This window comes from Callorhinus ursinus, unplaced genomic scaffold, assembly GCF_003265705.2.
Source record: "Callorhinus ursinus isolate GAN/ISIS: 27379988/994484 unplaced genomic scaffold, GSC_fseal_2.0 scaffold24, whole genome shotgun sequence".
Classification (NCBI taxonomy): domain Eukaryota; kingdom Metazoa; phylum Chordata; class Mammalia; order Carnivora; family Otariidae; genus Callorhinus; species Callorhinus ursinus.
In genome coordinates this window covers 2,835,979-2,863,427 of record NW_027397086.1, presented here as the reverse complement: position 1 = coordinate 2,863,427, position 27,449 = coordinate 2,835,979, and the positions used below count along the sequence as shown (strand labels likewise).

The following is a 27,449-nucleotide window of genomic DNA, read 5'->3' as shown; positions in this document are numbered from 1 at the left end:
CGGGGCGAAGCGGTCTGGGGCGGAGCTCGCCGCGGCCCCGCGCGCCGGCGCCGGGAAGTGACGTGTGCGGACAAAGGCAGCGCGCGCCGCGGGGTGTAGTGTTTGTCGGTGGTCTGGCGGAGCTGGTGGTGGGCTTGTGGGTTCTTCGCTGCCGCCCCCGGCCGCCTTCCCTTCTTCTTTCCCGTCCTCTTCTCCCGGGTCCCGGGAGCCCCCGCCCGGGGTGAGTAGCGCGAGGCGGAGCGGGGAGCGGTGGCCGGCGGGGGAAGGGAGGTCCCGGCCCCCAACTGCCTCGGCGCCCTGCGGCCCCGGCTTGTCACGTGACCCGGCGCGAGCTGCCCGGGCCCCCACGTGCTCGCCCCCGGGTGGTCGGACCTGGGCCGCCGGTGGCGGCGGGTGGAGGAGGAAGGCCCCGAGGCGCCCGGACCCTGGACGGGGCACTCCCCCGCGCCGTCTCGGGGCCGTAGCTAGACCCTTCCCTCTCTGAGCCTCAGTTTCCCCTGTGAGAAACGGGGATTAAGGAGAGCACGCACTCGGAGGGTAGGTGTCAGGACGCAGTAAAACGCTCAGGTCGGAGCTGGGCACAGCGTAGTGCCCGTTGCATGGGAGTTGCTATCCTATTTCACCTTGGACCCAACCCCAGATATGGCTCGACACTGGTGTCGCTCACAACACAGCTCGCCGCCGAGAGCCCTTGGAGCCAAGGTCAGCCAGTTTGCGGAGGGGCTGTCCTATCGAACGAAAGGCCCCGCCCGGCTCTGCTGCCCATCAACGGCGGGATCGCTCTGGGATAGAAACAGCTGGTGTCGGAGGCCCTGACGGTGGGGTGGGGTAGTCTTGCAGATGGTCTGGATGTATAGAATCATTGCCCAGGGAGAGGGGCTGAGCCCTTGGAGGACTAGGGCCTCGACTGTTTTAAGAAGTCTGGATTCCCTCCTTATGCTGTTCCTGGTTTCCTGTGTGTGTTTGTGTTAAGGCACATCACTCCTTTAGTGGAATGGTTTTCTATCCCTCAACTGGGTTTGGGGGGAGGGCTGGAAGTACATGTGGAATGCTTTGGTGGGGAGCAGAAGCCATAGAGTCGCAAAGAGAGCGGCTCCAGAATCTCTGCAGTGTTTCTGTGCTTGCAGGGATGGGACGCTCACTCCCCTCCTGTACGTTTGCAGAGCTGTTTGTCCGCTGGGTTGACCCCTAGCATCACAGTAATAATCCCTTAGGTGTGTCCAACACTACAGTTTCTAGGGCATTTCACTGCATTTTTCCCTTTTGACCTCTACAATTGGCAGAGAATTGGTGAAAATCTCCTTTGACAGAGATTTCTAAACTTGAGATGATACGTGCCTGCCACTGTACAGATCACTTGATGCTTTCACACCCACCTTTAATCATCACAGCGTTCTTGTAAAGTCAACATTGCTCTTCCCATTTTATAGATAAAGAAACTTACCTCCTAACTGAGGTTAAGTGTCTTGTCTGAGCTTACACAGTCGGAGAGAAGCAAAGCCAGGATTCGGACGTGGTTCATTTGACTCCACCAGAGCCTTAGTTTGTTTTTAAACACTCCCATCTCCCTTCCGCTCCCAGCCTTTTTTAGTCTTCTTTACTTCCTCCTTCCCTTTCTTTTTCATAGAGCACCTTGCCATTCCCATATGTCCAGCTGCTGTCTCAGATCCAGGGAGAACAGGCCCTGTTCAGCAGGCTGCAAGAGGGAGGAGGTGACTTCAGGCAGGCTCTTGTCTCCTGTTAATTTCAGGCTTTTTCTTAGAGACTGGTAAATATGTGGATGCGATGCCTCCCCAGACCACTGTCAGTGACAGTTTAAACACCGTTCCTTTCCATGGATCCTGGGAGAAGTAGTAGCTGGGGCGGCTGCCCACCTGTCCCCCTAAACACCTCGGAGGGGAAGAGGAGGTGGCCAGATGACTGTGAATGGTGCACAGCACATTCTGTCTGCCGAACAGTGTCCGCTATGAGCAAAGGCTTCTCCCGTCCAAGCTAGTCGAGAGTGCACACAAAGCCAGATTGTGCCCAGGCCCTTTCCCACCCCTGCAGCCATGTAGCTCCTCACCACAGCCTGGGCAGACTATATGAGGACTTCTGCTATTTGACTGACAACCCCACTGTTCCCTGTGACCCCTGGGGACCTCCTGCCCAATCCAGTCTGGACACCAGGAGGCAAGGTGTAGACAGTGCCCCAGGGAGTCACATTTACTAATGAATCAGCTGTTGGAACAAATGTCAAAATTAGACTTGCCATTTCCTGGCCTGGATGTTCCTCCCCTGGCTTGTTCCTAGAATCTGCCTGTAAGTGGAGTTCTTGTAAATTAGATTATTCAGAGGACCTTGACATTTAAAGAAATCATGTTGTAAGGCTTTTGGTAAAGCAAAAAAAATTACATTGTCGGTAATGGCCTTCAGTGTTACCAGTTTTGAATGGTTGGATTTTTGTAGGATTTTCTCAAAAGTGGAAAACGTAGCCCCACAAAGCTCATTCTTTGGTTCATTCAGCAACCAATTAGCATTCCCCCGCTTTGTGTCCGGTGCTGGGCTAATCGGGAATGAGGTCATATCCCTGTCCCCAGGAAGTTGACCTCCTTGGGAGGGAAGGCAGGCAGGCAGAGAGAGTCCAGGGACGCGAGTGGCCCCACATTTATTGCGTTCATTTCGTGGGGCGTGAACTTTGTGTTGAATGCTACATGGGACGCAAGAGAAATACGGTGATACACCTCAGGGTGTTGCCACTGTTCTCCAAGGAGCTCCCAGGCCGGTGGGGAGATAGAGAAGACAAAACCAGCAGTTTGCCAAGATTGGTGAGCAGTGATGGGGACAGGGTCGGTGTTGCCGAGCTCCCGCCTGAGTGCTGAGTGGAAGAGCCAGCTTTGATGCCGTCCTTCCTGGGTAATGGTGGAGAGGCTGTGACATGGCAACTGTGGGGCCTGTTGGCGGGGGCTGGGCAGCCCCCAGACTGAGCTCTGTGGCGACATTCAGGCCGGTGGCCCTCTTTCCTGTCAGCTCGCAGGGACAGCACTGTATGTGATATAGGAATGATAGCATTCCTGGCTATCAGCAGGTTTCTGCGTTCTTTTGCTTTACCCTGTGACTCAGCGCTGTCATTCTTGTTGAGCAGTGTGCCACTTTCTCTTTCCCCCACTGGTGTGGGACATGGCGGCGAGCCAGGGTGAGGGGATGCTGTATTTAGAATCAGCGTTCCCCCCCCCCGCCCCCGCCGCCGGCCTGTTACCCCAAAGGACCCTTCAACTGACACAGTGGTTGAAACTTGCCTTCACTGTGGTCCCAGACCCTTGTAACCTGAACAGGGAAGCTGGAGCGTCAGCCGGAGAACTGATTCAAGAATCTGAAGGGGATTGGAGGACTCTCCACACAGCAGAAGGGCTCTAGAGGGCGGAAACAGTGACAGTCACAGGTCTAAGAACTGGACCTGTTAGGGCACGTGGATGCTGTCGCTTCTCTTCTGATTCCTCAGAGGGCCAGCATGGCCTTGTCCGTGAGGAATGTCCCGAATCCAGGAAGGAGCCAGGAGATGGGGAGGGGGACCCTCCCCCAGTGCCTCCGCTGGCTAGCTGCGGTCCTTGGAAAGGGCTGACCGTGGTGGACGCAGGATTGCATCAGTGAAGAGCATTCCTGAGTTGTTGGGCTGAGGTGGGCCTGCTGCTTCTGGAAGGTTCCTTATCTTCTAGGACAAGTTTAGAGTACAGTTGTGCACTGGGGATTAGTGACAAACGTGGCCAATGAAAATTCTTCACCTCTTCTCGTGTTTTGTTCCCTTTCCTTCTCTCCTTATAGTCAGTCTCTAAATTACATATCGAGGGCCGTATGCTTGGCCTCAGGGCACTTTTCTCTTTCCCATCAGATGACTTCTCTTGAAGCCCTTAAGGCATTCCTCCATCCTAGAGGTTTTTCACTTGTTTTGAGCACTCCCCTGGGGTCCCACATGAAGCTTTGCTGTCACCCTGTGTTCCAGGACTCAGTGACTTAACTACCACCCAGTGGAGTGGTGTAAAGGTGGAGGGAGTGCAGCGCCAGGAGCATAGTCCTGCAGTGTTCCTGGTGGATTGGGCGGTGGGGGCCTTCACCCCTGCACCAAGGGGCTTCTGTGGGCTTGGTGCTGGGGACAACAGTGGTGAACAGGCAGGGTTGCGCCTCTGGAGCTTCCGTCCCAGTGGGGGCTAGACAGCAAGTAAACAGTGTAATTTCAGATAGAAGTACACATTCTGAAGGCAGGAAAACGTGGGGATTGGATTGGGGTGTTGGAGGAAGCCACCTTAGCGGGGCCCGTCAGGGAGGGCCTCTGAGGATGTGACCCCTAAGCTGAGAGCTGTCTTCCCACGACGCTGCTGCGTGTCCCCACTGCCAGTGGTTCCTGCCGCCCCCACTCGGCCCCCACTCTGCCTGTTGGGCCCGTCGCCGCTTACAGCCCGGCACACCTAGGGCCCTTCGGAAACTCTCAGCTGATTGGTGTTCCGTTACCAACGGGCTAGGCCCATGGCCGCCGGCGTATCGTTGGGGCCTCCCGTGATCCAGGCCCAGTCGGCCTGTCTAAGCTCATCTCCCATAATACCCTCTCCTGCATTCCAACCAGCCCAGGCCGTCCCCAGAACCGTCTTCCGGGTGGCACACAGGCGCTGCCCCCTCTGTCTGTCCCTGTTCGAGCCCCCCCCCCCCCATCACCTGTCTTTCAGGGCCTAGCTCAGGTTGCCTTCTCTCGGCTGCTCCTCCATCTGCCATTCCGAAGGGAGTCCTCCATTCTTTTTGAGTTTCCACAGGACTTTTGGCTCAGTGAGCGTCTCACTGTTTCTGCCTTGTGTTTTAGTTGGTTCCCCTTGTTTCAGTCTCCCGCTGGACTGGAGGCTCCCTGAGGGTCAGACAGTGTCTCAGCAAGCCCCAGAGCAACTAGAACAGCACCTGCACATGGCGAATGCGTTGCGGGGGCCGGTGCCTCAGGATAGAGATGTGACCCTTCTGCCCCTCCCTGGCATGAGTGGCTGGGCTGGCTGGGTGTGCAGCTGCCGAGCCCTCCCCCTCCCCCAGTCCCTGGCTCTTGCTTTGTCGTTACCCTCCACCTGTCATGGTAACACTCTCTTGGTGTGTCTGCTTTCACTGTCGCCCCCGAAGCCCACACGGCTGCTGACACAGTCTTTCAGAAACACACATCTCTTGTCACTCCCTGCTTACTCTAGAGTAGTTCAACCTCACTGCTCTTAGCGGGGAGTCTAATCTACGGATGTGCCCCCTCCCTGTGTTTCCAGTTGCAGGCACTCTGTGTGCCTTTCCCACCTGTCTTCCTGGAGCAGGCTCGCCCCATTGGCTTAGTGAACTCTTCTTACTGTTTCAGCTAATGGTGGTTCTCTGCGAGAGGCCTTCCTCGGCTCCCCAGGGACGCACTTCCTCTCGGGTGTGCTGCGCCCGCATCTTGTACTTGTCCGCGGCCCTGCAGCTGCCAGTGTGTGCATGGAGCTGTCTGCCCACTTCCCGGCACAGTGCCTGGTACACTGTCCCAGCACATGGTTAACCCAAGACCGGACTCCACAGCCAGCTTCATTCTGTGCTCGCGAGTGAGAGGGAGGCATGCAGACCCCCCAGGCCCCTCCCAGGGTCAGCCAGGACACCCACGGCAGAAGGCTGGGGCTCCTTGCTTCACTCTCCTCAAGTGTACATTGGGAGTTCTCTATGCCCTAGGGTCAGGTGTCATGTTTAGTAAGGAAAGGACTAGAAGCCCAGGACTCTGGGTCTCCTCCTCTGGTACAAAGGTAATTTTGCAAAATGACTTGAATACAAGAGACAGAAGGTACTGTCATCCACGGGATAGAAGCGGTTTTGGGGACACTGGACATTTCTCTACATCGGGCAGGGTTGTGTGACCTCGTGAAGCATGCGGTGAGACTGAGGCCCTCAACCTGGCTGATTTGCTCTTTTTTGTTGTTCAAGAGGCACTGTTGCTGAGTTTGGTGCCTGAGCTGACTCGGTTGGTGACAGCATGACAAGTGAGGTGATAGAAGACGAGAAACAGTTCTATTCGAAGGCCAAGACGTACTGGAAGGAAGTCCCGCCCACAGTGGACGGCATGCTCGGGGGGTATGGCCACATCTCCAGCATCGACATCAGCAGCTCCCGGAAGTTCCTGCAGAGGTTTTTGAGGGTAGGCAGGTCTGGCGTGCCGCCTAGGAGCAGAGGATGTGGCCCTGGTGGCCCGGCCTGGTCTGCGCGGGGCGCCACCTTTTACAGGAACCACCGCAGGGCCTTTGGTTATCGGTTGGCGTCAACCACTCAGGCCTCGAAGGGTGGTGCGGGGGTGGCGTGCGGACTGGGGCCTCCGTCTCAAGGTTGCCACATGGGAGCTGGCTGCTGTGCGGGGGCTCCTGGGCACCAGAACGGAGTCTTCCTTTAACTGTTCGGTTTTGTCAGGGGCGAATCCTCCGCTCTCTTGCCGTGTTTGCGGGCTGTTGGGCTGTGGGTGCTGGCTGTTCTGCTAAAGGCAGGCTCTTGGCTCCTGACCTGCTCTGCCCTCCACTTGTGCCAGGCTGGCGTGTCCCTGGCTGCAGCCTCCCCTGGCAAGCATCAGAGGCTGGTGCTTGCTCCCCACGCTATGTGGGGTCTCCCCTCCCACTTCCCGCCTTCCCTGATCTGTGAAAATCACCGACGGCCTTCCATTTTTCACAGCTTGAATTCTTTTCATCCTGTGGTTTTACTGGGGTGTCGGGAGTGAGAGGAGATAAATGCACCTGAAAATTCAAGTTAATCACTTTTAAGTGGCAGTCGGCTTGCGTTTTAGGAATGCGTCCCCCAGGCAAGAATGTGCTGTGTGGTCCTACCCACCGGTGACCCCCCGTGCCAGCCCCCGGCCTGGGTCCAGTCCTGATTTGAGTACCTGGGAGCTTGGGAGGAACAGCCCCTTCTCGGGGAAAGGGTCCCTCGGACTCTGAGCCTTCCTTACGGAGTCTGTGCCTTCCCTGCTTCTCAGGAAGGCCCAAACAAGACGGGGACCTCCTGTGCCCTGGACTGCGGGGCTGGCATAGGCAGGATCACCAAGCGACTGCTGCTGCCACTCTTCACGGTGGTGGACATGGTGGATGTGACAGAAGACTTTCTGGTCAAAGCCAGGACGTACCTGGGGGACGAGGGCAAGAGGGTGAGGAACTACTTCTGCTGCGGCCTCCAGGACTTCAGCCCTGAGCCCAGCTCCTATGATGTCATCTGGATCCAGTGGGTGATAGGTGAGCTTTCCGTGGCCCTCTCTACCTTCCACGTACCTCCTGCTGCAGGGGCGGGTCCGTGTCCCCCCCCCACTCCCCGCTCCCCGCTTTGGACGGCGGCCCCAGTGCTCCTGTAGGGGGCAGGAGGGCAGGGCTTTCTCCGGTCCTCCCTGGGCTCGCCTTCCATGCTTTGTCAGTACCTGTTGAGACCCACTTGGGTACAGTTTTTGGTTGAAAAAATGTAAATGACCAATAACTGCATTCAAATTATGTGGAAATGAGTTTTTATAAGTAAATGTTTTTTAATAAGAGGAAAAATTGAAGCCTCGGCTGCCCCTGCTGTTCACAGCAAGTGAGCCTTGCTTTGCCGTCCCTCCTGCACCCACTTAGCCCCACAGCACGCCCAGGGTGCTCTCCCTGGGCTGCTGACCTGGCGGGCAGACCGCTGTACCAGCAGTTGGCCACCCACTCCACAGCAGACACCACAGCCCTGCTGGGGACACACTGGGTCTGGCCCTGTATTTTGTGGTCCCTAAGAGCCTGTCTGGAATTCTAGTAGGGAAGGAACGGTTTGGTTATGCACTCCCTAATCCAGGCCTTGGGGGTGGAGGAGGCGGGTGGTAGCCTGGAGCCTAGGTGTTGGGCAGGGCTCAGAAGTCACCAAGTCAGGGTGCAATCCCAGTTGTGTACTTTGTGACAGCGCTTGGGTGAGTGGCTTCTGAGCCAGCTTCCTCTTACATAGAACGGGATTTGGTAAGCCTCTCTGGACTGCTGAGCACCAGGGAGGCCCCGTGCGTTTAGACAGAGCTCAGTAAGTCTGAGCGGAGGCTGAGAGACTGGGCCAGTGGTATGAACGCGCTTGGCACCACTCCCTCGTGACTCCAGCCTCTGCTGTCCCCAGGCCACCTGACTGATCAGCACCTGGCGGAGTTCCTGCGGCGCTGCAAGCAGGGCCTGCGCCCCAATGGCATCATCGTCATCAAAGACAACATGGCCCAGGAGGGCGTGATCCTGGACGACGTGGACAGCAGCGTGTGCCGGGACCTCGAGGTGGTCCACAGGATCGTCCGCAGCGCAGGCCTCAGCCTCCTAGCCCAGGAGCGCCAGGAGAACCTCCCCGATGAGATCTACCACGTCTATAGCTTAGCCCTGAGATGAGCAGGGGATGGCCGGAGAAAGGGACCAGTGCGGGGTGGGGGGCTGGCAGCCGGGCAAGACCCAGAGGCTCCATGATGATGGTTCGGGAGTGCTGAGCGAGACTGCTAAATATACCTGTCTGCCGTCCGTCACTAGACTCTTTTTCAAAAGGCATAATGGGACCCAGTGGGGAGGGGCGCCACTGAACAGAGCGTGAGGCTGGAGCCTGGCTCTGCGGCCCTGAGAGGCTGGGACCGGGCAGTGCAGACCATGGGCCTCCAGGGCCCCTGGGGCTCCCCACGTGAGAATACAGTGATCCCACCAGAAGTGGGAGATTTCCTGGATCTCCCTTTCAACCACCTAGCCTTCCAGCCACAGGCCTGGGTGCCTTAAGAGGAAGAGAACTCTCGGTTGTTGAGGACTTTTTCCCTTGGGGGGAGGAGAGGAGCCAGGCCGTGGAGCCTGCAGCTGCCAGGGATACTCATGTTCTGAGGCCTGTTTGGTGATGGGAGCCCTGGTGTCCCTGACGTGACCGTCACAACGGGCTACGGCAAGGGAAGTCTGCAGCCTCACCCTTGGCTGTGCCTTGCAGCTCCTCCTTGGTGAGAATTTTCAGTCAAAAAATAAAAGGGTAAATCCTGTACTGGGAAGGCCCTGGCCAGTCTGGAGTGGTGCTCTTCTTTACTGGGACAACAGTGCGGGGCTGCTTGGATACTGTCCCCACCAGATGCTGCCATCCCCTTGTGCCTCTCACCTCTTCTTAATGGCTGGGTGCGAGCCTCTGTCCTAGGCTGGGGGAGGGTGCGGAGGGGGCCAAAACGTCATACAAGGACCTTGAAGGCCAAGAGAAGCATTTTTCTTTATAATGTATCCTTTAGTTGCCTCAGCTTGCCTCCCCAGCATTCACACAATTCACAAGGACCCACGTGACTGGGAAGCGGCTTCGTGAGGGCTCAGTGTGGACAGTAGTCAGCTTGCAGTATTGGTAGCTTTCATGATCAGATGAACCCCTCATAAAACAGACATTTTGGAAAGGACTGTCCCTGGTCATGCAGGATTGCTTTTTAGCAGAAGGCACAGTCCCCCAAGATCCCAGGTTTGGCATAGGGCTGCCACCGGAATCCAGTCCTGTGCCTTGGTGGGCCGGGCCATGGATGACCTGGCCCCAGAGCAGCCAAAGATGGCAGGGGTCAGCTCAGCTTTCTCCCTGGCCCACCGAAAGCACTTTTGTAAGTGACCTAATAATCTAGCATGGGGAGAGGTGGGAGTAAAGGGCCTCAGTGGGGTTGTGCCCCCACAGGCCCGCCGTGCTTCCTTCTGACTTCAGCTGGGCCCCATGCAAGACAGACCAGCCTCCTGCAGTTCTCAGGACCGAGACTCAGAGCCACCCTGCCTGATGCTCCCCGTAGATGAACAGGGTGTACACTCGTCCCAAATCGAAACCCGGTCCTTTTTCCCAATGTGGTTGAGACTGGGAGTTCTGCCAAACAGAAGAGGGGCAGTCCCCCTGGAAGACGAAGCCTTTTCCCACTGGAATGACTGCAGCTGCTGGGCTCCACCTGGTTTTCTTGGTACGCAGTGAGGATCAAGTCTCGTCTCCCAACCTCTACCTTCTGACAGAAGGCCGGAAGGTTCTCCCCTAAGGCTGCCGCAGGTACCAAAATCCACCAGGAGACTGAGCTGCCCAGACCCTGCTCCCTTCGGTTTGGCAATGGTCAGATGTCCTCTTCAACAGCACCGCTGTGCTCACTAAGGAGGTACCACTTCAGCCTGTCGGGCAGAGGTAGGGCTTTGACCTTCACATCCACAGGCCAGGGCTGGAGATAGAGCCGGATATAAACGCGACACAGGTGCTTGAGGGACGGAGGATAGCTCTCCAGCTGCCTCAAGGAGAAGTGAAGGGCCTGGATCTTTTCTGCCAGGCTGCCCACAGGATGGATATCGAAGTTTTCAGGCAGCTGAAGTTTCTGGGAATTAGTCACCATGAGATCCAGGACGGTCTCGGCCTTGCGCAGGAGGTCCACGTGGCTCTCATCTTCAGCACAGCCTGGGTGGGAACAGAGCCGCTCAAAGATGATGTGGAAGCCAGACCAGCAGGATGCACCATGGAGGGAACAGTTATAGGCTGCTCCGGACTCCAGCAAGAAGCGCAGGAGAGGGAAATGCAGTTTGAAGCTCTTGAGGCAGATGTGTGTGAGCGACTCGTGGGCTGGGCACTCGCTGGGGTCGGCCCCGTGGGCCAGCAGCAACTGCGTGACTTGGAAGCAGAAGCGGCTGATCATCTGGGCCTCCTCTTTGTCCCCTCCCACGGTCTCACCAAGCAGGAAGATGATGCAGGTGAACACGGTGTCCCCATCTTTGGTGGTGGCCTTGACATCTGCGCCTACAAGAGCCAGTCAGGAAAAGAGAAGATGGGAGGTCTTAAACCCCTGCAAAGTAGTGCTTCGTGTGTAATGGTGGGAGGGAAGGGCAAGGCCTAGGAACAGCCCGCAGACGAGTCTCACCTCCTTCCAGTAGGAGCCGGATGTTCTCAGTGTTATAAATCTGCACCCCGTCGCTACTGGCCAAGGCGTGGAGCAGAGCAGTCTTTCCTACAGGAGACAGAGAATGAGGAGTGGGGACCAGGAAGCTGAGGTCAGGGCAACCCCTGAGGTGCAAGGGAAACCACTCAGGATGAGAAAGTGAACTTTTTTTTGTTTGTTTGTTTTCAAGGATTTTATTTATTTATTTTAAAGATTTTATTTATTTGACAGAGACACAGTGAAGAGGGAACACAAGCAGGGGGAGTTGGGAGAGGGAGAAGCAGGCTTCCCGTGGAGCAGGGAGCCCGATGCGGGGCTCGATCCCAGGACCCTGGGATCATGACCTGAGCCGAAGGCAGCTGCTTAACGACTGAGCCACCCAGGCGCCCCAAGGATTTTAAAGTAACCTCGACACCCAACGTGGGGCTTCAACTCCTAACACTGAGATCAAGTCGTGTGCTGCTCTACCAGCTGAAGCCAGCCAGGTGCCCCTTTAAAAATGACTGACCTCTCAGCCAAGGCTGAGGGTGACCGGTCTGCGGTCATTCTCTTTCCACCCACACAAAACCAGGAGCAGAGTGGACCGAAGAGGTGGGATTTTTCAGGACACTCAGATGCCACCTGAGACCCAAGTCTTTGCCAAGAAGAAGTCATGGCTCTCCCCGACCCCCGCCCCAGAATCTGACCACACGCATGCCCCACTTCATCCTACAGACAAGACCTCAAGGAGCTGGTGTGGGGCCAGTGGCCGCACCACTTCCCAAAAGCCTCTGCAGGTCAACAAAATCCACTGGGAGCCTGGCTGCGCTGTGTCATCAGACAGGCTGCATCCAGCCTGTATGCCTAGCCACTGCCCTAGGGTGCTCTGGGTTTCCCTCACAAGGCACCCTGCTTTCCCCTGGGAGGCACCCACCATGCTTGTCAGCCGCGTTGACATCCGCTCCGAGGTCCAGGAGGCGCTGCAGGCAGGGCAGGCGCTCAGGCTCCTCACTGGCCAGGTCCAAGGGGCTGCTCTCGTGGATCTGAGCCAAGCAAGCACAACTGAGTGGGCCCGGGGGGCCTGGGAGGCTGCTCATGGCCCCTCCCCCCACCACATCCCTGCTTCCGAGCAGGCCGGACCCGGCTCTTACCCGGTCCCTCCGGTTAATGTCCGCCCCGTGGCGCACCAGCAGCTCTACCATGTCTGGCTGGTTTCGCAGGACAGCGATGTGCAGGGCCGTGTAGTAAGTGACAGGGTCTGAAAGCACGGACATGGCTCGTGTCAGGCCTGCCTGTCCGCACCCGGCCTCTGGCTCGCCCCAGCCCTCCCATCGGAGACCCGGGCTTCTGGCACCGTGAGGGGTCCGGACAGAGCCACCCCCAGCAGAGACCAGAACGCAGGCGCCGGAGTCAGACCTAGGGCAGGGTCCCGGGGGGCAGGCAGCCCCTCTGTCTGGGCTTTAGTCTCTTCTGTAAAATGGAACCGTAAGACAAGGCGCCTCTTCTCAGGCTGCTGGGAAGAGGCACCTCAAACGACGGCTCCTGAAGCCTCACAGTAACAGCCACGTTCTCGAAGCCAGTCTCCAAGTGACTGACTTCATAACAGCCCACACCCTGGGCTCCTTGGCCCTCCCCGAGCCTAGCGCCCTCTGTGCCTGTCCTCACACGGGGAGGGGAGGCGTGCCCAGCCACATACTGTGGCAGCTCAAAGACCTGCATTGGTCACGAGTCAGCCCTGCATGTCTCCTGGCTGACCCTGCCCTCCCCAGTGAGAAAGCCACAGAGGAAAGGAAAATGGCTCCATCTCCACCCCCTGGCACCTCCAGGCTAGAAGCTAACCGGTCCCTGCCGTGATTTACTCCCAGCGTCACTTCTGTGTTATCCCCTCTCCTTGTGGCATGGGCAAAAATGCGAGATGGCTCAGAATAACTGGCAGAAAATTGCTCTCCCTGAGCTCTGGGCACAGTGCCAGCAGCCGCATTTTCATGTTAATGGAAGCGGGGATTTAGCTGGGAAAGTCTGCTGATCAAGCACATGGTGGAGGCAGCAACAAACTCACTCTCGGACCAGAGGGGGTCAGAGCCATTTGAAAGCCCACAGGGGGATGGGGTTCCTCAGTCGCCACGCATGGAAGAAATAAGGGAAGCGGCTCCCAAGAGAACCAGAAAGGCAGAGCCACCCTTAAGCCACCTATCCCTCCCCAGCCCCTCTGGGCTCCAGCTGACCTTCAAAGTTGAGGTTGGCCCCGTGGCGCAGGAGAACGTCGGCCGCCCAGGTCAGCCCCAGCTCGGCCATCTTCAGCAGGGCATTGCTCACACCTTCCTGGTAAAACGGAGAGTGGGCTTTTCTCTCCAGCAGCTCAGTGAGAACAAGGATTCGGCTCTCCTCGCTGGCAACATAACTGGGCCTGGGGCAGCAGAGGGGTGGACCAGTTGGGGGGAGGCAGCTGTGAGACCAGCTAGCCTGGGCACCCCGTGGGTGGGTGGTCTTCTGCTGTCATCACCCCCACTCCCTCCAAGGCAGGGCCCTGGTTCTGTGGGGCAGAAAGTCTCTGGAAAAGGCCTGTGGTAGCAAGAGAGCAAGCTGGACCTTTTAACCCAAGCTGACTCCTCGGGTTTGCTGAGAAAGAACTGGGGCTGACTCCAGCCTCCTCCCCAGTTGCCCAGACAATCTGGTCCCTGGCTCGGGTACAAAGCCTCACACAGCTGTGCTGCTGGGCCTGAAGGGAGCCTCTGCAGAGCCAGGAGCAAGAAGTGGACACTGACACCCCTTCCCCTGACACTGACCATCCCTGAGCTGCCAAGGCGGCCAGACCAGACCAAGCAACCCTGGCAGCCGGGGCCGCCCAGGCCCTCCTGCCGCACTCACACTCAGAGACGCTTACCCCACCCCCCCACCCCCTGTCCCCAGAAGGCTGTGCGCACACATGGCCCTTCACACCCTAGCCCCCACCCTACCTGCCCACCAGCCCTAACCTCCAAGACTTCTGTGGCTTTCCCCAAAAGCGCAGGCCCAGGGACAGCTCCGTGAACCGGTACACAGTTCCTTCACAGGCCGCCACCTCCTCCGGGTGAGGCTTCCCTTCCTCACCAACGCTCCCCCCTCCCCTTAGCCTCATCCCTCTTCAACCCTTCAATTATCAGGATCAAGGTGCCATCCTTACTGCTTGGGCCGGATTCCGTCTCTTTCCCCAGCCCGGGAGGGTGCCCAGTGCACCACCGATACCAAGCAAAAATTCTGGGACTACAAAAGGCCATGCAGCACCCGCTTTGCTGCCCTGCCCTCTCCCCCAGGACAGTCTCTGAGTTAAGGAAACACCTTACACTGTGTTTTCAGAACAAGCCTCCAAGTGAACAGAGCAGTGATGAAGCAAGCCTGTTTCCACCGAAGTCCCTAGAGAGACGCGTAATACCCACTGTGTTTGAAATTCCAACGGATCCCAGAAACACAGCCCTGCTTCCGCTTTCCTCTGCTCTTGTCTCCATTACACCCAATGTACATACACCTGACTCATGCTCGTGTCTCTCTCCTCCGAAGCATAAGCATCACCGACGCTGGGGGTTTTGTTTAGCTCACGGCTGTATCCCTGAACACCTTTCCCACGGGTTCGCGGATACACCTGCTCTTGTCTACGTGAAAGGCAAGCTCAGCTACAGAACTCATCTTCGCACTGCTTGGGGTAAAAACTGAGGCCCTCACAGACTCCACCCTGCTCCCTCGCAACCGGCAGCAGGCGGGCTGGGCACTGGGTGGGGCACCGAGGCAGAGGCCCTGCCGGCACTCCAACCCTCCCGGCCTCCGTGCGCGGGCCTGGAGTACGCTCCGCCCTGCAAAGGGCAACATTTGGGCCGGGTGCGGGGGCTCCCGCTCGAAGCAACACAACTCCGGCCTCCGCCTGCCTCTTCACCCGTACGGTGGGGACACAGCCACCCCTACGGCGCTTGCGGTGACAATTCTAGGGAAGCAGCGCCGGGTCGGCCCGCCGGCGGCAAGGGAACTAGTTACCCGTCCAGGGGCTCTTGCCGCTCGGGGTCCTGGATCCCCAGGGAGCCCAGAATCGCATCCACCAGCGGCTGGTACTCGAAGATGATCCTCCGGAAGCCGTGCAGGAACGGCATCGCGCCGGCCTCGGGCGCGGCAGGGCGGCCGCACCTTCGGGGGAGGCCGAGAGGCAGACTGGGCCCGTTCGGGCAGCCGCGGGCTTGACCTGGCTTCTGCTGGTCCAGCCCCCGCGCCCCGCCGCCCACCCCGCTGCTCCGCGCCGGAAGTGACCCTCGCACTTCCGGCCTGCGCCGGCCAGGAAAGCGACCGGTGGCGACAGCGCCTCCTGTGGGCTCGGAGGACCGCGGCGCGACCCGGAGAGTGAGCTGGAGGGTATCCCCGGGGCCGCGGCCGGCCCGGGTGGAGCGGAGGGTGCGGACCGCCCCCTCCCCCGACCCCGCAAACCCGATCCCGGCCCAAGGCGGGTCCGCCTCTGCCAGCCCCGGCCCGGCATGGCCCCGCTCCGCCCTGCGATCCCGCCCGCGGCCGCTGGGCGCCGTCCGAGCTCCGCCCCATTGCGCGCCCCGGCCGGCCGCTGCCCGAGTTCCCCGGCCGGTGGAGGTGACTGGAACCCCCGGGCGCCTACGAGCCGCCCTGGACTCGGATCCGACCCGGGCTTCTTCCGGCTTGGCCTGGCGCTCGCTTCCCCCGACGCTGAGTGGACGCCCACCCACCCCGCCGGGCGGCGGGGACAATTCCTCACTCTCGGTCCCCGTCCCCCGGAGCTCCTGGCCCTGCAGGCAGCTAGCTCCTTCCACTTCCTGCTCTGATGGACTCAGTGAACTTTAGTTTATTCATCCGTAAAACGGGGGTAATAGCACCCACCCAAGATCTTGGATCCAGAGCTCCGTGAGTGTCAGGGACTTGGAGTCTAGCAGGAAGGAACCCAAGCCTGGGGCCACTTTCTGGGGCTTAGGCATCTTATCTTAGGCCATCCACGTGAACCTCGACCATCTCGAGTCCCACATCAGAGCCCTGATGTCTTCATGATTCTGCAAAGTCCTTTCTGAAGAGGCGTGAGGGTCCCAGCGTTCGCATCGCGCCTTGGCCTCCCCCCTCCCCCGCCCAACCATGGGCCCTTGGAAGTCGCTCCCATCAGGCACCGGCCAGAGGCGAGAGTTGTTGAGTGAAGGAGAAAAGGTCTAGAGAGGCATTTGGAGACTATCCGATGTGTATGTTCGGCTCCCCCACCAAGAGCAGAACAGATTTACTTTAGATTGGGGAAACCCAATCTAAAGCACTCCCCCCAGGCCTGGCTATGAGGACCCAGCAGGGTCTAGTATGCAGCAGGGGCTACATAATTAATGGCTGGCTGTTATTGTTGTTAAGTTTACAAGGTGGTTGTGCAGATCAAATGACCAGCTATCAAAATCCCCATTGGGCACTCAAAACACCTTTTTGTCTCTGCCTCTATTGCCTAGAAGGCCCAGAAGGAGGGGTGGGGGTGGGCAGCTTGGGCTTGGCAGAAGGGACTGCAGACCACCGGGTCCATGGCTCCCAGTACATGACTGCCTGGGTTCTCACTCCAGGAGAAAAGGGTCTTCTTCCTCCTATTCCCCCGCCTCTTCTCCCTTTCCTCCTCCTTCTTCTTCTACTTCTTCAGATTTTCTTTATTTATTTGAGAGAGAGAGAGAGAGAAAAAAAAAAACAAACACAAGCAGGGGGAGCAGCAGAGGGAAAGGGAGAAGCAGACTCCCCAGTGAGCAAGGAGCCGGATGCGGGACTTCATCCCAGGACCCTGAGATCGTGACCTGAGCCGAGGGCAGATGCTTAACTGACTGAGCCACCCAGATGCCCGAGAAGTGTCTTCTTGAGTGACATTGGGAAATGCTGCTCACACTGATATGGAGCTTTCCATCTTATCTTGTAAAATCAGATGATTGGGTACTTGGGCCCAAACTCCCATCTGGCAACAATGAGCATCTGAATGGGGCACTTGCTCAAATGTGCCTCAGTCTCCCCAGGTGTTACCCTGGGAGGGGGGTTGGGAATGTCTACCCCTATTTTAAGGGTCCACACCCTGCTTCTTGACCCCAAGGTCCTGAGTGGTATAGCAACCAACAGGCAGCCCAGAGGCTTCTCAGCCCTTCCCATTGGATTCAGGGTCACTTGCTCTGTGGCACAGGTCAGGGGACTGGGGCACCCTTGGGCATGTGGTGAGTAACTGGAGGAGGCCTGTTTAGAATGGGGTCCAGGACAGACCTGGGGGACCGCCTGGGCTGAGGCCTGCTTCTGCCTGGCTCCACTCTTTCCCTAAGGCTGTCATAACAAAGCATCACAGACTGGGCGGCTGGGAACAACAGAAATGTATTCTCTCCCAGTTCTGGGAGCCGGAAGTCTGAAATCAAAGTGTCGGCAGGCAGGGACGCAGCTCCATCCAAAGGCTCCAGGGAAAGTTCCTTTCTTGCCTCTGCCAGCTTCTGGTGGCCCCAGGCTTTCCTTGGCTTGTGGCAGCTCCACTCCCATTTCTGCACACTTCTGTGTTCACATGGTCTTTCTCCGTGTCTGTGTCTCTGGCAAATCTCCTTGTCCTTTCTAACTGACACCAGTCACCGGATTTAGGACATACCCTAATCTGGTAGGAATTCATTTTAACTTGATTATAGTTGCAAACAAAACAAAACAAAAAAACCAAAAAAAAAAAAAAAAACCCTTATTTCCAAATAAGATCACAGTCAAAAGTACCAGAGGCCAGGACTTGAACACGTCACTTTGGAGGACACAGTTAAGACTGCTCTGCGGGATGACCCCCGGCGCGGCCCTTCTGGTCTTTGGGTCTCAGCTTCCTCACCCGTAACCCCAAGGCCCTTCAGCTCTGACAGTCTTGGAGCCCATGAAGAGGTCCTTGATGTTGCTGGTGGGCTCTGCCAACAAGAAAATCCTAATTGTCTTGTGGCCCGTAAAGGAACGGTAAGGAGTTAGCTTTTATTTACTGAGCCTTTCTGATGCGCCAAGCACTGTGTTAATCTCAATAAATCCCATTAAGTAAATGATGGTATTATACTATTTTCAAACATGGAAACAGGCTCGGAGAGGCTTGGAGGCTTACCCAACCTTGCACAGCTGGGTGGAGACTCCAACCCAGGTCTGGAGGTGGGGCTGCTCTTCCCTACATCTGGCCTTCAGGGGTGGGATGTCCGGCAGCTCCTCCAGGTGTGGGCCTGAGAGGGTCTGCACAAGCAGGAGTAAGGAGCTGACCCCTGCTCTGTCACAGCCCCTGGGCACCACACTGTGGAGCCAGGCCCTGCCGCCCGCCTGTCGCCCAGGCTCCTGTCTTTAGAAAACTCCTTGACCCCTGACCTCCCTCCTGTCAGCAAGGGCAACCTTGTTTCCTCCATCTGCCTCCCATTAAGGCTCTGTCACTCAGAGCCTCTGATTTAAGTCCCGAACGTTCTCTCTTCTTCCCTTGCCACTGCCTCCCACTGCCTCTCACTGCCCTACCGGCCTAGCCACTTCCTGCCGCCGAATTCCAGGATTCCTAGGCCGGCTGGGGGTCCTGGAGCCAAGCACCCAGAGCCCAGAATCTGGCTGGGTCTGCCCCTGCCCCAGGGAGTTTGGGAGTCCCTCTGACTGTCCAATGTGCAGAGAGGGATAAAACCTTAATATATAAAGAACTGTTAAAAATCAACAAGAAGAAGGCAAAAACACTAACAAAAAAATGGGCAAAGGACATGCACAGGGGACTGGGGCACCCTTGGGCATGTGGTGAGGAGAGAAGTTTAGCCCCTCCAGCTGTCCAACACCAACAGTGGTAATAGCCGTCACACCACACACGAGACTCTGTCCTATAGCAGTTCAACAAAGTGAGTCCAAGGATAGCGGGTACTGTATGACTCCCACTTAGGGAAAAGTGGTATGTGTATGTGTACCCGTGAGCGCGTGGGCCCGTAAGCAGGACAGCCACATGCTAAGGTGTTAGTGGCAGCTATTTCTGGGTGCTGGGATCTGGGGCACATGGATCTTCCTTGTGTTTCTGTGTATTTCCTACCTTTTTACCAAATGAGTGTCTTGCCTGAGATTCAAGACACTAACTCAGCCACAGGCAGGGAATCAGGCCCCGCACACCCCTCCTGTACCTAGGGTTGGAGGGAAGGCCGTGAGCACCAGGACCAGGCCCTGCTCTGTCCACAAAATCCTCCCAGCGCCGTCCTTCCCAGCACCCAGGTCACCCGCCCTGGAGGCCCCCCCCCAATCCCCTTCCTCCGGGCTCTCCCAGCCTGGATTAGCACATCATTCATTTTCTTCCCCGGGCCTCTGGGGTACCACAGGGCCTAGCGTGACTGTGAGTGATACATTGAGAACAGCGACAGCCTTTGGTCAAGTTCATCCCGTGTCCCATGAATTGGATTAGGAGCTCATTGTTGGTGATCTCATTGACTAGTCATAACACCCAGGAAGGACGCAGTAGCAAGATTCCCCACATCATAGTCTGAGGCTCAGAGAGACAACTGGCCAACCGATGGCTAGTGACCTCCCGAGGGGCCCCGTCGGGATTCACACCCAGAGCCTGGCTCTTAACCTCTCCTCGGAGCCCCTGCTCAGGACGCCTGCCACCGGCCCAACCCCGGCCCTCGCACGCTCACACGCTCTTGCCCACACGCTCGCACACGCTCACGCATATACTCAGGCGACAGACTCTCACACGTTATCTTGAACGCTCACACATGTGTGTTGGTCACATAAGACATTCTCACACCCTGCCACACTCTCGCCAACATATTCCCACACACACGCCCTCTCACGCAAACGCATACTTCCTCAGACACACCATCATACACACTCACACCCTCTCTGTCTCTCTCACGCACATACGCACGCTCACACGCAGGAGGGCGGCCCTGGGGTTGGGGCCACTGGTCCTGCTCCATTCCCAGGACCTTCACCCTCCCCAGACCCCTGTCAGCAGCCAGGTCTGTCCCTTATAAGGCCCTTAAGGGGGAAGTGGGGTGAAAGGCCCCCGTTTTATTTCTCCTCTTTTGATTTGGCTGAGTTTCCATAAAGTGAGATATTTGGACAACGTGGCAATCCGCCACAAGGAATACTGCTTTCTCTACTTGGTGGGCAGCCTCCAACTTCAGCCCCTGGCACGTCCCAGGGGCACCGATCGAGGCTTGGAGATGGAGGGCTGGGCGTATTTGTGAAGGGAATGGGACTGCAGTCATGGGGGCCGGCGCCCCCAGGGCTTCCTCCTGTCTGCACTTCTCTGCCGGCCCCCCTCTCCCTTCCTCTCCTCCCCCCTCCCCCACACCCTGACCCCACCCTGACCCCTGACCCTCATGACCTGAGCCTGCTCGGCCCTGTGTGGAAGGACAAGGCCCCGATTCTCTGCTCGCAGAGGCCTAACCCTCTGTGGGCTCAGGGGGGGACACTGAGGGACCAGGAGCCCGGGAGGAGGAGTGGGTGGTAGGGCCTTGGCTGGGCCGGGGAAGAGTCTCCTGTCCCCTCCTCTTTCCATCTGCTCTCCTACGACGCACCGAGGAGCATTTTGGGGACCCTGACACTCAGGAACCCCGCCCCCGCTGGCCAGAGCCCCCTGCTCCAAGGGCAGCCTCCTCCCTGACAAGGTTCCCGCTCCATACAAACACCGCCAGGCGGTCCTGGTGCCCTGCTCTTCCAGATGAGGTGACGGCCACGCGGACAGGCTGAGGAGGTGCTTGGAGACTGTCTTAGCTGCCCGAGCCGCCATGACAAAATACCATGGACGGAGGTGGCGGGGGCGCTTAAACAACAGCCATTTATTCCTCAGAGTTCTGGAGGCTGGGGAGCCCGAGACCAAGGTGCCAGCAAGGTAGGATTCATCCCGAGGCCTCCCCTCTTAGCGGGTAGGCGGCCACTGTCTTGCTACGCACTCCCTTCTTCCTTGCGGGCGCGTGCAGAGAAGGCATGTGGATGGCTCGCCCTCTTCTTGGAGGGGCACGGATCCCATTCTGGGGGCTCCACCCTTGTGACCTCATCTAACCTAATGATCTTCCAATGGCCCCACCTCCTAATACCATCACCTTGGAGGTTGGGGCTTCAATATATGAACTCGGAGGGCACGAATGTTCAGTCCATACAGAGCCCCTCAGGCCCCTTGCCCCGAGACAGGAGGGCTTCCCTTGCTCAGCCTCCCTGCCCCAGCTACACGAGAGGATGGTGGGTTTTGGGGCTTGCCTCCATGCCTTCCTGCTCCAGAAATCAGGGGGCCTACTGAGAGTGACCTTTAGCTTCACATGGGGTAACCATCCCAAGAAACAGCGCCCAGGCCTCTCCCTGGCATATCCTCACCTTGTCAATGCTGGTCAGCCTGCCTCCGCCTCTCCTGTCCTTGGCAAGCAGGTCTGTGTGGTCTTGGCCAGGCCTTGCCCTCTCTGGGCCAAATGGGTGTGGGGAGGGTCCCCAGGAGGTCGGAGCCTGCCCCATCTCTGGCTGGTCCATGAGCCCAGAGTCCTGATCCCAGAGACTCTCCCATCTGAGGCCGGCTGGTGCCCAGTTGGCATCGGTTCTTAGCAGGCCAGCCCAGAGGCAGAGAGCTCAAAGGAAGGGACCACTGAGCCCCCTCCGTCCGCTGTAGCCAGGCGCGGGCAGGGTCTGCCAAGGGAGGGCTCAGATCCCTTGGGGAAGGAGGGAGGGCAGAGGTGGGCACAGGGTCCTTTGTGCTCCCCAGAAAGCCCTCCACTCCACCCCCACTGGCCCTGCTTGGCAGAGCGGACGCAGGAAGAATCTGGTCAGCCATCCGTCAGGGAGACAGAGTGGGCCCTTTCGAGGAGGGGAGCCGGGAAATTTGATCATTAAGAAACCCTCCTGGCTGTCTGGGGGAATTTAATTAAATTGCTGGAGAAAGCTATGAGAGAAGACCACATCTGGAACCAATATGTGGGCTTTGATTTTTTTTCTCCTCTCTCTCTCTCCCTCTCTCTCTCCTTCCCTCCTTCCCCCTTCCCATGTCATTGCGTAAAAGGAACACAGTCGAGCCCTGGAGTACTGGTTCCTCTGGGATCGGATTCCTGGCAGAGGCGGAGAGAAACCACAGGCAGGGACACAGACTGAGGGGAGAGAGCAGAGATGAAGTCTGAGACGGAGATGGGGTGGGAGGGCCGGCGCAGAAGGGATGTGGGGCCAGGCTGTGCCTTGAGATTTGGCTGTGGAGGTGTCAGCAGTGATAAGAGGTAAAGGGTCAAGAGAGTAATTCCGGAGGATTCCAGAAATCAACACACCGAGCCAAGGGTCCCTCAGGTAGCCAGCATTTATGAAGCCCCTGGCCTGCTTGAAACACCCATCGTGGGGTGAATCGTCCCCACACCCTGAGGCGTAGATGCCCCATTTACAGATGGGAGGGGAGTGACTGGCCTAAGGTCACAGAGCACGTGAATGGCAGTGTGTGTTGGGGGGCTTGATCTCAGGCCTATCTCGATACTGTCTAGACAGGCTATGCGGGTCACTCTGATTGTTATTACTTCACTAGGTGGCTATTTATTTCATGCTTGCCGGTGCCTGGCACTGGGCTGGAATCTGGGGAGGCAGCCGCGTGGAAGGCAGGCAGGAAGCTCAGTGCTGGGTGCTGCCAGGGGCCGAGACAAGAGGACCTCGCCTGGGCAGTCAGCAGCGGTTAACGTGAGTCCTATGCCTGGGCAATGAGTCAGCCGAGAGAGGGGAGGTGCGGACAGAGGCATTGGGGTCCCTCTGTTGCCCCCGTGGAGCAGGACCCTCCAGGCCCCAGGCCCCTGCCCTGAGCTGGGCCAGAGTGGGTACTTAGAGGTGTGGGGATGAGTGGAGAGCTTCCCAGCCCGCACCCCATGGCTGAGCCATCGACAAGGGCCTAGTCCCCTCTTTCAGCCACTTTAGCTCATTAACAATCCTGTTCCCGGTCTCCAAGCCTCCCCCCTCCCCCCCAGGTCCCAGAGCCCTCAGGCCCAAACAAGGCTCCCAGAAGCTCCTGCCAGCCAGGGCTGAAGGGGGAGAACACGGTCCCTGCTCTGGGCAGGCAAACTCTGGGGTAATTCCCTTCCTCCCCACAAACCCAGCTCCTTCCCTGCAGCCCACATAGCTCGGGTGCTTGGGGGGGGGGCTCCCTTGACCACACCCCGCCCCAGGACCCTGAAGTCTTACTTATATCCAACATCCACTTCCCTCTCCCTCTGCAGGTTGCAAGCCCTGAGGGTGGGAATTGGCCTGTTCCCAGCGTAGTCTCAGGCCCAGGCCCAAGAGTGGGCCCAGGAAGGAGCGAGGCACACATTTGTGGAATGGGTGTCTCATGACCTTGGTGCGTGCAGAGTAGTCAATCGTGTAATTAAAGCTCAAGAGCTTGGCAGGGAGGGGAAAGTGAGTCACAGTGAGACCAAAAAGGATGTTGTAGCAGGGCCCAGGCCCCTTGGAACAGGTCAGGTGGGAGGCTGTGGGTCCTCTGCACAGGCTGGGTCCCCCACCTGGACATCCGAGATCCTAGCTTCTTTCTCATGCTGAACCCTGCTCCGCCTCAGGAGTCCACTCAATGGCCCTTCCTCAGGGAAGCCCTCCCCACCCCACCCCCCACATGAGCCCATGATCCCCAGATCTTGCTGCTTCTCTATCCTCTCTCTCTGGGCTATCTGGGTCACCACTCTGTCCCCGTGCCCCAGCCCGGCCCCAGCACCAGACGGCACTCAGTGGAAAACCTGTCATAGAGGTACTGAGCCCTGTATTCAGGTGCATCTGGCTTGTGAGCTGGGGGGCGGGGGGGGGGCGCGGGAAGAGGCCAGTCCTGCCCGCAGGCTCTGCTCTAGGTCTGGGGAAGCAGTAACAGTGGTGATGACCGTGGGCTGCAGCTGTAAGTGACATGTCCTGCGAGCTGGGGACCAGGCAGATGCTAGGGAGGCCCGGCAGAACCTTGTTACAGCCTCACGGTCCCCCCAGGGAGGGAGAGCGGGTCGCTCTTGTTAGCCCCATTTGGCAGATAAAGAAGTGAAGGTTTGGGGAAACTGAGTTGCTGGCCCACAGTCGTGGGGTTGAAGGGCTGAGCTGGGACTGGAACTCCGTATTTCCTCCTGGTGGAGGCAGGAAGGCCTCCAGGAGTCGGAGGGAGCAGCTCTGAGCCACGAGAGGCAGGTGGGTGTTGGGGCCTTGAGGCAGGTGGGTGTTGGGGAAGGGAAAGGCCCCGAGGCCGAAGGTCTGTACTAAGATCTGGGTGACTCGATGGGGGTGGAGTGGTAGGGCAGGGGCACAAAATGCAACGGTCAAGGCTCCATGATGCAACGGTCAAGGCTCCATGAAGGGAGGGAGCAGGAGACCAGTGGCCTGCAGGCCATCAGCAGCCCGGCTAATCTGAAACAAACACAGAGGGAGACGCGGGGTCCCTCTTGCAGGCCCTGACAGGGTGATGATATACAGAGTTTTAAATAAATGTATATCATTAGGGACATATTGTCTGGCAGGAGAAAAATGATGCCCTTTCCCACCCCTGCCTCTCCTCCCCCCCCCAAAAAAAAGGAGGGGGGAGAATCCAATGCTACAGCTAAAAAGGAAATTGCATTAATACAGATTGTTTTATTTAAAAAACCTTGACCTCCACTTCAAAAAAAGTCATTAGACATTCTCCTTCTCAAAGGCCGCCGGAGCCGTTATGGGGAGGCCTGTTCATTCTTCAATGACTTACTGTTCCCGCGCTCGGGGAAATGTGTGAGGGATCGGGGAGTAATTTAAGGCTCCCTGCAGAAAGGTGTGTAAATCTTTGCATGTCTAAAGAAACTTTACCAGACCACTAAGTCAGAGGAAAAGAAAACTGGCAGAGCGACCCGCCCACCCTTTTTTCCGTTTCTTGCCTTTGGAACTCTGATCTCTTTGATGGTAAAAATGGTCATATTTCACCCCCAAAATATCAGCAATCAGCGAACGAAGGAAGTAGAAGCCCATGGGGAGTTTCACCGCCGATTAGGCCCTTGGTTTAATTATTTAACGCCTGCCTGGATTGTGCAGGCTGTGAACACACTCTCCTGGCGTGGGTTCAAGAACAAGTTATAAATAATAATAACCATTATATCCCCAATTAAGCTGGTGAACTGAAAGCCTCGTCCCCCCTTCCATCCCAGCCTTGTCCTCGGCTGCTGCCCCCCCTTGGGGCACATGCCCCCCCCATGCTGTGTGCAATGAGGAGCCCCACACGCCCCACCCCACTCACCGCAAAGTAATCACAGCAAGATGGTGCAGGGCCCCGGAGGGAGCCAGGGCAGGGCCTGAGGGCTCCAGAGGCCTTTGTGAAGGAGGCTCAGGGCTCCCTGGGCCTCAGCCTGTGCCCCTGGCCCCAGGCGTCCTTCCCCTACTCTCAGAGAAGGCAAGGCTCGAGTGCTAGGGGCAGCCTTCAAGAAGCCAGCCACAGCATGAGGTGGGCCCCCAGTTTGGGATTGGTCCTTTTCCCTTTGAGCCTCAGTTTCTCTACCTGTAACAAGAGGTTGTTCCCCAACAGGGGTCCTCCTGGTTGTCACATGGGTCCCAGCAGCCCAGAGCCCACGGCTTGGAAGAAGTGTCTGTCGTAACAGAACGGCCAGCCTATCCAAGTCTAGTCCGGGCCGCTCGGGCTCCGCAACTGGACAACACCTCGTCAGAGTCCCACCATTCAAAGCCTTTTCTTCACACCCGCACGTGAGGCTTGCCCACTATTTCCCACGTGCCAGGCCCACTCCATCTGTGAGGTAGGCCCTGTTGTGACCTCCGGCTGACAGGCCGGGGAACCGAAGTCCAGAGAGGTGAAGGGACCCACTCCCCCGGCTGGAAAGTATCCAACACGAGGCCACTGCATCCCCAAAAATCTAAAACCTAAATGGAAAAACAAAAAGGCCACGTGGAGGCTGGTCCGGAAGTAGCGGGTTATCTGAATTTCAGTCAGTTCCAGATGGAGCTCCTTGCCCTACTGTTTCCCCTCTTCTCATGACTGCATTTGGCTAACCTTAAAAAAAAAAAAAAAAAAAAAATTGCCACGTGGAAGGAGAAGAAAAGAGAAGCTAATACACTGACTTGCCATCGGGACAGATAAAGTTACTGTGATTGTCTTCACATTAGCTCTGGGGCTCCTGGTTGGCAAGGCAAAAAGGGAAATGCAATGATTGGCCAGGTCTCATTATTTCGGGTTTTGTTGTTGTTGTTGTTTTGTTTTGTTTTTTAGGAAGAGACCATAATTCTTCAAGAGAAATACAGAACTTCCTAGTCCTCATTCTCATGGAACAACTTGGCATGATGGTTAGGAGCCTCACAAACTTAGCAGGACACAGAGTGTATGCTTTCTGAGCCTCAGTTTCCCCTCCTGGCATGTAGTTGTGAGGATGCTGCAAGACAGTATGGTCGATACATTGCCTGGCTCACAGTAACGTTCGTGAAACGTGAGCCCCTCTCTTACGGAGCCCATCTCTATCTTTGGATTTTGCAGGTGAGGCAGAAACATTCTTCAAAGGGGCATAATATTTCAACCCTTGCCAAGAGCTGAGAACCGGCCACTTCAGCAGGATATCCCAGTAGGGAGATCCCCAGGGAGGAAAAGTCTGGGCAGTGAGCTGAGGGGGAGAGCCAAATGTCCTGCCCCATTGGGCTCGGCTCTACTTCCCATAGGGTGGACCGGGGTCCGGGATGCACAGGGAGCCCCGCTGTGATCACAGCCTGACACAATATTTACAGAACCCTGCGATCTGTCACGGTCATGCCTGGTCACGTCTGAGTCACATCAGCCTGCGATGTTTACGATTCCCCAGATGCACAAGAGTGAACACAGTTTAGCCTGTGCACCATCCCTGTGAAACCGTCTCCTTCGGAAGAGGATCCTGGGTATGTGGCCCAGAAGAGCCTCAGGATTCCATGTCATCCTTGGTCTCTGCTTACCCATCTGTGAAATGGGCCTGGTCCTTGAGTGTTTGATGGCCAGGGTCTTGCCAAGGTTGTCGTGACCAAAGAATGACATCGATATGACTCCGGAAGAAATAGAGAAGCATTGCAGTAAGAAAAATGAGTAGTGACCATAAACAGACATCTTACAAATGAGAGATGCAAAAGGTCATTCAATACCAAAATATTCATTAATAATTCAATGTATGCAATTCAATGTAAAGAGGAAATGCCTTTCAACATTTAAAATAAATTATGGGGCGCCTGGGTGGCTCAGACAGTTAAGCATCTGCCTTCAGCTCAGGTCATGATCCCAGAGTCCTGGGATCGAGTCCCGCATCGGGCTCCCCGCTCCTTGGGAGCCGCTTCTCCCTCTGCCTCTCTCTCTCTCTCTCTCATGAATAAATAAATAAAATCTTTAAAAAATAAAATAAAATAAATTATGATTACCACTCTGGCTCAGCCCTGCCTACAGAGGGGGCAGCCATCGCCACCCCGGCCGGCATCATGCTGCCCTCGGACCCTTGGTGAAGTCCGAGATCATCACAAAGAGAACCAAGAAGTTCATCTGGTACCAGTGACACTGATAGGTCAAAATGAAATGTAACCGGCATTGGCCATAGGATTCAGAGAAGGTTCGGGGGCCAGTTCTTGAGGCCCAACGGTGGTTATAAGAGCAACAAGAAAACCGAGTGCCTGCCATCCAGTGGCTTCCAGAAGTTTCTGGTCCACAACATCG

The 27,449-nt window shown here is 57.2% G+C and overlaps 2 protein-coding genes across 5 annotated transcripts; one reads left to right on the top strand and one right to left on the bottom strand.

Annotated features, from left to right (window-relative positions):
* The first annotated feature begins 45 nt into the window (after positions 1–45).
* On the top strand, positions 46–8,988 carry NTMT1 (N-terminal Xaa-Pro-Lys N-methyltransferase 1). 3 transcript variants are annotated; one of them, XM_025888136.2, is made up of 5 exons: positions 46–220; positions 4,698–4,794; positions 5,944–6,154; positions 6,977–7,229; positions 8,110–8,988. In XM_025888136.2, exons 3-5 carry the CDS (start codon positions 5,993–5,995, stop codon positions 8,364–8,366), a joined length of 672 nt encoding a protein of 223 aa, XP_025743921.1. In that variant the 5' UTR covers positions 46–220; positions 4,698–4,794; positions 5,944–5,992; the 3' UTR covers positions 8,367–8,988. The 3 variants fall into 3 exon arrangements, with proteins under 3 accessions (XP_025743921.1, XP_025743920.1, XP_025743924.1); XM_025888135.2 differs by lacking the exon at positions 4,698–4,794 and having other exon boundaries at positions 48–220; XM_025888139.2 differs by lacking the exons at positions 46–220; positions 4,698–4,794 and having other exon boundaries at positions 5,944–6,090.
* Positions 7,476–15,124, bottom strand: ASB6 (ankyrin repeat and SOCS box containing 6). Of its 2 annotated transcripts, XM_025888133.2 has the most exons (6): positions 14,852–15,121; positions 13,072–13,253; positions 11,998–12,104; positions 11,781–11,889; positions 10,850–10,936; positions 7,476–10,728 (listed from the first exon to the last, which is right to left on the bottom strand). In XM_025888133.2, exons 1-6 carry the CDS (start codon positions 14,962–14,964, stop codon positions 10,061–10,063), a joined length of 1,266 nt encoding a protein of 421 aa, XP_025743918.1. In that variant the 5' UTR covers positions 14,965–15,121; the 3' UTR covers positions 7,476–10,060. The 2 variants fall into 2 exon arrangements, with proteins under 2 accessions (XP_025743918.1, XP_025743919.1); XM_025888134.2 differs by lacking the exon at positions 11,781–11,889 and having other exon boundaries at positions 10,477–10,728; positions 14,852–15,124.
* Between the last annotated feature and the right edge of the window lie 12,325 nt (positions 15,125–27,449).

Coding starts and splice junctions, on each gene's coding strand:
- NTMT1 (XM_025888136.2), top strand. CDS start 5,993: ATGACAAGTGAGGTGATAGAAGACGAGAAACAGTTCTATTCGAAGGCC. Junction 6,155..6,976: donor TCCTGCAGAGGTTTTTGAGG/GTAGGCAGGTCT, acceptor CCTGCTTCTCAG/GAAGGCCCAAACAAGACGGG. Junction 7,230..8,109: donor CTGGATCCAGTGGGTGATAG/GTGAGCTTTCCG, acceptor TGCTGTCCCCAG/GCCACCTGACTGATCAGCAC.
- ASB6 (XM_025888133.2), bottom strand. CDS start 14,964: ATGCCGTTCCTGCACGGCTTCCGGAGGATCATCTTCGAGTACCAGCCG. Junction 12,105..13,071: donor GGCCAACCTCAACTTTGAAG/GTCAGCTGGAGC, acceptor CCGTGCTTTCAG/ACCCTGTCACTTACTACACG. Junction 11,890..11,997: donor ACATTAACCGGAGGGACCGG/GTAAGAGCCGGG, acceptor TGCTTGGCTCAG/ATCCACGAGAGCAGCCCCTT.